Source organism: Symsagittifera roscoffensis, unplaced genomic scaffold (genome assembly GCF_963678635.1).
Source record: "Symsagittifera roscoffensis unplaced genomic scaffold, txSymRosc1.1 SCAFFOLD_203, whole genome shotgun sequence".
Lineage (NCBI taxonomy): Eukaryota > Metazoa > Xenacoelomorpha > Acoela > Convolutidae > Symsagittifera > Symsagittifera roscoffensis.
Window position 1 is genome coordinate 80315 of NW_026970825.1, and position 10093 is coordinate 90407.

Below are 10093 nucleotides of genomic sequence, written 5' to 3' on the forward strand. Positions count from 1 at the left end.
ATTTTACTGAAAGTTCCGGTCTTTGCGTATCTGAAAGTCTGGTATCTGAAAGTTCCGGTCTTTGCGATAGTTTCCATCTCCTTTGGAAGATTTCGTCGAAACAATATTCTTCGAGTAAAGAATCTATCTTTACCTCAATGGATAGTCGCAAAATGGTTGAAGTTTCAGCAACATAATATTTAATTTAGATAAAATATTAAACACTACAATTTCCAAAAATAATAAACGAAATCATAATAATTTTTGACGATGAAGCTCAGCTATAAATAAATGACTTTTCTGATGTGAAAATGGTGTTGAAATATGGATAAAATCTTGAAACATTGGGGAACCCTTCGACATCGCCGATATTGACTGATCTTCCGTGACATTCCCAAATAAAATTGGACCCAAATCGACTAAATATAGCTTTCGGTATTTCTGCTTTAGTTCTTCCAGATATGATCGCCAGAAATGCACTCCTGGATCGTAGCGAAGCTTGATAAGACAGCTTGTGGGGTCTTTCTTCTGGTTTCTCATTTGTTTAATACATGGAGTGGGGTCGGGCTCGGGTGACTGGTGCTCAATGACAAACACTGCATTTTTACATCGAGTGTATATCAGGCCACTTTATATCATATAACAAAAATTTATATAATACAATATTTATTATAACTTAGATTCGACAATAAACAGTTCCCGTTCGGCATTTTTACCTCGATACATGTTTTTTTAAATCGATAAATCACAGAAGCGTTACAACAGTTTAAATTAGAACTCATTATCAGAGACGCACTTGGGAAAGACTTTCAAAGCATTTCAAATCCAAGGTATTCGCCCTATAGTATTTCAATTCCTTGCCAATATTATACCAACTATTCACTGACAATTGGGATTTTTTCTACAAATAATGCTAGATTTTAGAGAATCCTTGCCTCTGATTGATTGAACTCTTCGTCACTGAATATTAATGGCTTTTCTCATCTCAACATGTGGATTTCTTCCTAATCGACAATCAAATGATTAATAATAGTACAAATGATAACTGCTGTTCAAGAAATACATATTACAAATAAAAACAAAAAAGAATAGACGGTGCGATAGTAGCGCAATATTTTCTGACCCTTTTGACTGATAAAAAAAATTAAAAATCAAGAAAAAATTGAAAAAAGGAAAAATTTAAGAATATTTTTTGTTCTAATTCAAATTAGAATTAGAACAAAATTATTCAGAGCTTTCACTCGAGTAACAGATTGGTGCAATGACAGTTCTCACAGTTGTATTGAATTCGAAAACAAAAACGTACTCTTAGGTTTTAATTTGTTTTTGTATCGATCAATTGTGCGGCGGAATCATTCGAAACCTCCTTAAAAGCCCTGTAACAGCTTTTTTTAAACAATTTTTTCGTAAGTTAAATTGTTTAAGCAAAAATTTGCAGTTTTCTCGAAAACTCTACTCAAAAAATTTCAAACCTACCACTGGTTGTCTTAACAGAAACGTGAAAAAATCCTCTGAAGGGCTAACAAAAAATATTACAAAGCATGTATTAAAAACTTCATCAAATTGTCAAATAATAACTTAACTTTCTCAAACAAAAACTAAAAGGTTTTGTCCAAAAGGTAACACAATGAATTTATTTTCTTGCTTAAATTTTATCGTGATATCAGGATGGCTTAACCAACAACACGATGGAAAGCTCAAAAATTTCAGTGATGGGTTGGATTTTAAAAGAGTTTCTGCTGGATTCAAAAAAACTTGTGTCCAATTTGGCATAATCCTGGAACTTTTTCAATTAAGCAATCGAAAAACAAATGTATAAACACAAGGTGGATTTTGATTTGCGAAAGTTATCTGAATGAAAGACAAAAAACTCTGGAAAGTACTGGCATTTCACAAGCCAGCAACATAGTGGTCGGAAAAAATTTACGGCACCTGGTGCAGATATGTTAAATTTAAAATGCACCGAAGGATTATTGGAGAAACTGGCTCCCGGTTTCTTCATTGTCTGATATACCTTGAGTTGTGTAGGATAGCAGCGTTTCTGCGAATTGAGGGATTGCTCTGCAAAAAAAAACTCTTCCAGTTTTCCAAATTATTTTGAGCTTTCACTCGATGAACAGATTGGTTTAATGACAGTTCGCACATTTTTCTTGACTTCGAAAACAAAAACGTACGGTTAGGTTTTAATTTTGAGTTTGTTTTGGTCAATTGTGCGGCAGAATCATTCGAAACCTCCTTAAAAGCCCTGTAACAGCTTTTTTTAAACAATTTTTTCGTAAGTTAAATTGTTTAAGCAAAAATTTGCAGTTTTCTCGAAAACTCTACTCAAAAAATTTCAAACCTACCACTGGTTGTCTTAACAGAAACGTGAAAAAATCCTCTGAAGGGCTAACAAAAAATATTACAAAGCATGTATTAAAAACTTCATCAAATTGTCAAATAATAACTTAACTTTCTCAAACAAAAACTAAAAGGTTTTGTCCAAAAGGTAACACAATGAATTTATTTTCTTGCTTAAATTTTATCGTGATATCAGGATGGCTTAACCAACAACACGATGGAAAGCTCAAACATTTCAGTGATGGGTTGGATTTTAAAAGAGTTTCTGCTGGATTCAAAAAAACTTGTGTCCAATTTGGCATAATCCTGGAACTTTTTCAATTAAGCAATCGAAAAACAAATGTATAAACACAAGGTGGATTTTGATTTGCGAAAGTTATCTGAATGAAAGACAAAAAACTCTGGAAAGTACTGGCATTTCACAAGCCAGCAACATAGTGGTCGGAAAAAATTTACGGCACCTGGTGCAGATATGTTGAATTTAAAATGCACCGAAGGATTATTGGAGAAACTGGCTCCCGGTTTCTTCATTGTCTGATATACCTTGAGTTGTGTAGGATAGCAGCGTTTCTGTGAATTGAGGGATTGCTCTGCAAAAAAAAATTCTTCCAGTTTTCCAAATTATTTTGAGCTTTCACTCGATGAACAGATTGGTTTAATGACAGTTCGCACATTTTTCTTGACTTCGAAAACAAAAACGTACGGTTAGGTTTTAATTTTGAGTTTGTTTTGGTCAATTGTGCGGCAGAATCATTCGAAACCTCCTTAAAAGCCCTGTAACAGCTTTTTTTAAACAATTTTTTCGTAAGTTAAATTGTTTAAGCAAAAATTTGCAGTTTTCTCGAAAACTCTACTCAAAAAATTTCAAACTTACCACTGGTTGTCTTAACAGAAACGTGAAAAAATCCTCTGAAGGGCTAACAAAAAATATTACAAAGCATGTATTAAAAACTTCATCAAATTGTCAAATAATAACTTAACTTTCTCAAACAAAAACTAAAAGGTTTTGTCCAAAAGGTAACATAATGAATTTATTTTCTTGCTTAAATTTTATCGTGATATCAGGATGGCTTAACCAACAACACGATGGAAAGCTCAAACATTTCAGTGATGGGTTGGATTTTAAAAGAGTTTCTGCTGGATTCAAAAAAACTTGTGTCCAATTTGGCATAATCCTGGAACTTTTTCAATTAAGCAATCGAAAAACAAATGTTTAAACACAAGGTGGATTTTGATTTGCGAAAGTTATCTGAATGAAAGACAAAAAACTCTGGAAAGTACTGGCATTTCACAAGCCAGCAACATAGTGGTCGGAAAAAATTTACGGCACCTGGTGCAGATATGTTAAATTTAAAATGCACCGAAGGATTATTGGAGAAACTGGCTCCCGGTTTCTTCATTGTCTGATATACCTTGAGTTGTGTAGGATAGCAGCGTTTCTGCGAATTGAGGGATTGCTCTGCAAAAAAAAATTCTTCCAGTTTTCCAAATTATTTTGAGCTTTCACTCGATGAACAGATTGGTTTAATGACAGTTCGCACATTTTTCTTGACTTCGAAAACAAAAACGTACGGTTAGGTTTTAATTTTGAGTTTGTTTTGGTCAATTGTGCGGCAGAATCATTCGAAACCTCCTTAAAAGCCCTGTAACAGCTTTTTTTAAACAATTTTTTCGTAAGTTAAATTGTTTAAGCAAAAATTTGCAGTTTTCTCGAAAACTCTACTCAAAAAATTTCAAACTTACCACTGGTTGTCTTAACAGAAACGTGAAAAAATCCTCTGAAGGGCTAACAAAAAATATTACAAAGCATGTATTAAAAACTTCATCAAATTGTCAAATAATAACTTAACTTTCTCAAACAAAAACTAAAAGGTTTTGTCCAAAAGGTAACATAATGAATTTATTTTCTTGCTTAAATTTTATCGTGATATCAGGATGGCTTAACCAACAACACGATGGAAAGCTCAAACATTTCAGTGATGGGTTGGATTTTAAAAGAGTTTCTGCTGGATTCAAAAAAACTTGTGTCCAATTTGGCATAATCCTGGAACTTTTTCAATTAAGCAATCGAAAAACAAATGTATAAACACAAGGTGGATTTTGATTTGCGAAAGTTATCTGAATGAAAGACAAAAAACTCTGGAAAGTACTGGCATTTCACAAGCCAGCAACATAGTGGTCGGAAAAAATTTACGGCACCTGGTGCAGATATGTTAAATTTAAAATGCACCGAAGGATTATTGGAGAAACTGGCTCCCGGTTTCTTCATTGTCTGATATACCTTGAGTTGTGTAGGATAGCAGCGTTTCTGCGAATTGAGGGATTGCTCTGCAAAAAAAAATTCTTCCAGTTTTCCAAATTATTTTGAGCTTTCACTCGATGAACAGATTGGTTTAATGACAGTTCGCACATTTTTCTTGACTTCGAAAACAAAAACGTACGGTTAGGTTTTAATTTTGAGTTTGTTTTGGTCAATTGTGCGGCAGAATCATTCGAAACCTCCTTAAAAGCCCTGTAACAGCTTTTTTTAAACAATTTTTTCGTAAGTTAAATTGTTTAAGCAAAAATTTGCAGTTTTCTCGAAAACTCTACTCAAAAAATTTCAAACCTACCACTGGTTGTCTTAACAGAAACGTGAAAAAATCCTCTGAAGGGCTAACAAAAAATATTACAAAGCATGTATTAAAAACTTCATCAAATTGTCAAATAATAACTTAACTTTCTCAAACAAAAACTAAAAGGTTTTGTCCAAAAGGTAACACAATGAATTTATTTTCTTGCTTAAATTTTATCGTGATATCAGGATGGCTTAACCAACAACACGATGGAAAGCTCAAAAATTTCAGTGATGGGTTGGATTTTAAAAGAGTTTCTGCTGGATTCAAAAAAACTTGTGTCCAATTTGGCATAATCCTGGAACTTTTTCAATTAAGCAATCGAAAAACAAATGTATAAACACAAGGTGGATTTTGATTTGCGAAAGTTATCTGAATGAAAGACAAAAAAACTCTGGAAAGTACTGGCATTTCACAAGCCAGCAACATAGTGGTCGGAAAAAATTTACGGCACCTGGTGCAGATATGTTGAATTTAAAATGCACCGAAGGATTATTGGAGAAACTGGCTCCCGGTTTCTTCATTGTCTGATATACCTTGAGTTGTGTAGGATAGCAGCGTTTCTGTGAATTGAGGGATTGCTCTGCAAAAAAAAAATTCTTCCAGTTTTCCAAATTATTTTGAGCTTTCACTCGATGAACAGATTGGTTTAATGACAGTTCGCACATTTTTCTTGACTTCGAAAACAAAAACGTACGGTTAGGTTTTAATTTTGAGTTTGTTTTGGTCAATTGTTCGGCGGGCTCATTCGAAACCTCCTAAAAGGCCCTGTAAGAACCTGTTTTTTAACCCATTTTTTTCGTACGGTAGAGTTTTTGAATAAAAAACTTGCAATTTCCCAGAAAATTTTAAACCTGCCCCTGTCTGTCTTAATATAAACGCAAAAAAATCTACAAAGTTGCTAACAAAAAAATTAGGAACTATGTATTAAAAACATCATCAAATTGTGAAACAAAAACTAAACTCTCTCAAATAAAAATAAAACCGTTCCTGTTCATTTGAACCAACATCAAGACGCTGAGCTTAACAGTTTTAGTCATGGGTTGCAGCGTTTCTGTGAATCGAGGGATTGCTCTGCGAATGAAATCCTTCCAATTTTCCCAGCTATTTAGAGAGTTCTTTTGAGGAACATATTGGTTCAATGACAGATCGCACATTTGTAATGACTTCGAAAACAAAAACGTACGGCCAGATTTGAATTTTGTGTTTGTTTCGATTAACTGTGGGGCAGGATCTTTCGAAAACTCCTAAAAACTTTGTAAGAACCAGTTTTTTAATCAATTTTTTCCGTAAGGTAGTGTTTGAAAAAAAAATTTTGCATTTTATTCGGAAGCTTTACACAAAAAATTTTAAACCTACTTCTGTCTTAAAACATAGCGAAAAAATCCACGAAGTTGCTAACACGAAAGTTACGAACTGTGTACTAAACAAAACTTCATCAATTTGTGAAATCAAAACGTAACACAATTGAATATATTTTCTTGCTTCAAATTTGTATAATATCAGGATAGATGAACCAAGGGTTCGATTTCGTAAGATTTGTCGCTGGATTCAATCAAATTTGTGCCTAGTTTAGCCTAAATTTGGAAAAATTTCCAATAATGGATTCGAAAAAAATGAGGAAGCATTAGGTGGATTCTGAACAGCAAAAAAATTATCAGAGCAAAAAACACGAGACTCTGAAAAGTACTCTGAAAAGTACTGATTTTACAAGCCAGCAACATAAATTGAAAATTAAATTGCCTTTGGATTCTAAAAAGAACAAAAAAACTTGTCAGTAGTTTTGTAAGCTTTATTGCTTGCAATTTCCTCATGTGTTTGAGGAAATTGCAAGCAAAACAGCATAGTTTTGTGATCTGTAAAAAAACTAAGATGATGTCATTAAAATTTTCAACACCGATTTATTGTTTTCATATTCAAAAATCAATTGAAACACATCTGAAAGGGTCTTATAAAAATCTATCAGTCAACACAATCCAGCCAAAAGATTTTGCCAAAAAAAAACACAAAACTCAGATTCTTCATTCTTCAGGGGTCGGAACAAATGTACACTAGTAGGTAAAAGCGCCACTGGCTCAGATATATTGAATATAAAATGCTCTAAATAACCATATGAGACAGTCGGTTTCTACAGGGCTTGATATACCTGGAGTTGTGTAGGGCAGCACAGTTTCTATGAATTTAGGGATTGCTGTGCGAATAAGATCCTTCCATTTTTCCAAATTATTCAGAGCATTCACGCGAGGAACCGATTGATTCAATGACAATTCGCACACATGTATTGACTTTGAAAACAACAACGTAATGTTAGGTTTCAATTTTGTAATTGTTTCCATCATTTGCGCGGCGGGCCCGTTCGGTCGGGTTTGCGTCCGCTTAGCTGGACCTCTAAACCTTTGAGAGTCGACTGGAAAATAAAGCGAGCCAGGGTGTCCGACTGTTAAATAACTTGCAGATATGTTGCACTTTTTGTGCACTTTGTTGAAGGCTTCTTTCCAAGATAGCGCATAAGAATCACCCACAAGCAGAACACTATAAATTGAAAAATTGCAACTGAAGTTGTTTGGTGAGCCTAGAGAGCCAAAATCAGAAATGAGCCGATGATTTTTTACGCAACTGATTTTGGCAATTTGACCTTAAAACTTTCTAAAGGCTCCAATATATACTATTTTTTTCTAATTTTATTATGCTTGCCCAAAATACTCGACTTGCAAAAAACCCTGAAACGTAATTTTTTTAATTTTTTTTTTCAAAAGTCAGCTTGTGACGACGCATCAATATATTTTGAGCTGAGATAATTTTCATGCCTGGGACGACGAAAGTTCAGGGTCCGACTCCGGTCAGGACTTTTTCCTTTGTCAAATGGAAAGATTTTTTCTTCAAAAATTTAAAAGTCGGCCTAACGATTGCCTGCTTGATTTTTACTTACTGTAATTGAAAATCTTTTTGAATCAACCCTGTATTTGTGCAAGTAAATCAGTTCTTAGAATCTTTGTTAATTTTTGACACTAAATATTAAATTTTCAGATTTAAAATTTTAGTGCGAGTTTTATTTGAGCTTCTAAGTAGTTTTTTATTCTTTTCCTCAGTCACAAGAAAGTGAGTACAGAAGCGTTACCATATATTTGTTAACTCGCATTTACTCTGATTAAACTCTAAATTTTTAGTAGTCGAAAAAACTATCAGGCGAAATAATCAAATCTGAAAAACTGTAAAAACTTTTTCCAATATAATAATAACTACTTAGAAGCTCAAATAAAAACTCGCACTAAAATTTTAAATCTAAAAATTTAATTTAGTGTCAAAAATTAACAAGAAATGATTCTAAGAAAAGATTCTAAATAAATGATTTACTGAGGAATTACTATGTTGGAAAAATTTTTTACAGTTTTTCAGATTTGATTATTTCGCCTGATAGTTTTTTCGACTACTAAAAATTTAGTGTGTTTTTGTATTGCAAACAATGCCCACCTCCGCTTCATCTTAATTTTAAAAAGCCTCTCTTTCGAGACGCACCGCTGACTAACTACTCTAAAAAACTTGGTTTTTTTTGATGAAACGTGAGATATTCTTCAGACGCTTTGACGATAGCGACGAAACTCAAGGGAAGCCCGCTATTTTAAAATAAGAAATAGGGTCTTCTTTGTTATAAGGCCCAGTGATAACTGCTATATCGAGAGAGCTTTGGCACTTAAAACAGAAATGAATCCGCAACTATTGTAACAGGTTATCTCAAGATCTTAACCAAAAATGATGCCAAAAGACTGCCTCATAGAACCAGATTGAATATTTGAGACATGAAATCCCCAAAATTGAGGGCGTCTGCTTCTTATCAAATGCCCGCCAAGAAATTCCCCAAAAAGTGTTTTTCAGTCAAAAAGTTTTACCTAAATAGGGCCTTGAAGGTGTTTAAGGGAGAGGGTGGAAATTAACATGGTTGGCCTGAAAAAAGGCTGAAGCATTTGAAAAACCAACTCCCGAGAAAAACCTAGATCTGCCCCTGCTAGCAAGTAAGTTCACCTGCAATTTTTGTTGATATAGGAGCATAAATTGGTCGGAGTAATCGCGTCCTTTTGCTGTAAGTCAGAAATCGATTGGTTAACATTGAGTTTCGTTTTAGCATGCATAGGTTCCAAGTTTTCAAAACTATTCGTATGCTCTCCAATAAGTAGGTTCAAAATAACAGGTTGAATTAGAGTTAGAGTCACAAAAATAAGAATAACATGTTTCGGTGAAGTGATTCGGCTGCATAATTTCTTTGTCGGTTCTTCTATGAATTTACCGATGAGCACCGCAAAACAAAGTGAGATGAAGAAAATTGACAGAGGCCTCGCAGAGCAGAGTTTTGACAGCGCTAGTATTTCAGTCATTCACTTACTAAGGCCTGTTCCAAAAAACTTTTGCGATAAGGTTATAGCCAGTGTTGTGATTATGTTTTTTCATTATGTTTTGATCTTGACCTCTATGTGATAATTACGTACCGGTCAATGTTTGCCGTTCGAAGTCCAGTGGACTTCGCCTCACTAGTTGTTGTTCTTTTTAGACATCAGTCAGTTTTACTTCAATACCTTATTATAGTCTTTAAACTTAGTTTAGTTAAATTAGATTACCAGTGGCATTGGCACACTTTTATTAGCCAATACTCTATTTTAAATCAAGTTTGCTCCAGCTGTGTTGACGGTCGTCAAAACTTGTACCGAAAAAAATCTGCACTTGATGAAATGTGATAAAATGCCAGTTTGGGTTTTTCTTTGGATTTTTTAAAGTGGTTATAATGTTTTTGGCACCTGCATTTGTATGATGATTTAAGGGTTGCGGCAAATGTCAAAAAGTTTGAAATGTCTGACAATAAAAAGACAAAAGTTTTCAAAATGCCGCTCTCCTCAACGTCAAAAATTTTCTGCGCACACATCTGCAGGTGCCGAAAAACAATAACAAAAAAGAAAACATCCAAAAAAGTGCCCAAAATGGTATTTTATCAAAATTCATTAATCCATCTGCAAATGGTGCGAGACATTTGTCTCTAAAAAAGTCCTTTATTTTTGCTTTTTTTAATCGAAATAAGTTGATGTTCTTGAAAGTTCGAAGTTTAAACAATGGTTAGTTGATTTGATCAATAAAAACATCAATAGTAAGAAAATTATTTGGGACATACAGTG

The 10093-nt window shown here is 33.8% G+C and overlaps 1 protein-coding gene across 1 annotated transcript; it reads right to left on the reverse strand.

Annotated features, from left to right (window-relative positions):
• Window positions 1–8: 8 nt before the first annotated feature.
• Window positions 9–9716, reverse strand: LOC134856001 (uncharacterized). Its single transcript, XM_063872369.1, has 3 exons — window positions 8955–9716; window positions 7081–7466; window positions 9–575 (listed from the first exon to the last, which is right to left on the reverse strand). Exons 1-3 carry the CDS (start codon window positions 9302–9304, stop codon window positions 232–234), a joined length of 1080 nt encoding a protein of 359 aa, XP_063728439.1. The 5' UTR covers window positions 9305–9716; the 3' UTR covers window positions 9–231.
• Between the last annotated feature and the right edge of the window lie 377 nt (window positions 9717–10093).

Bases quoted from the DNA above. Each gene is read 5' to 3' on its own strand.
- LOC134856001 (XM_063872369.1), bottom strand. From the start codon at position 9,304: ATGACTGAAATACTAGCGCTGTCAAAACTCTGCTCTGCGAGGCCTCTG. The intron at 7,467-8,954 runs GTGAACTTACTT...TTCAATTTATAG, and splicing joins TATATCAACAAAAATTGCAG to TGTTCTGCTTGTGGGTGATT. The intron at 576-7,080 runs GTATATCAAGCC...GTAAAAATGCAG, and splicing joins GCTGCCCTACACAACTCCAG to TGTTTGTCATTGAGCACCAG.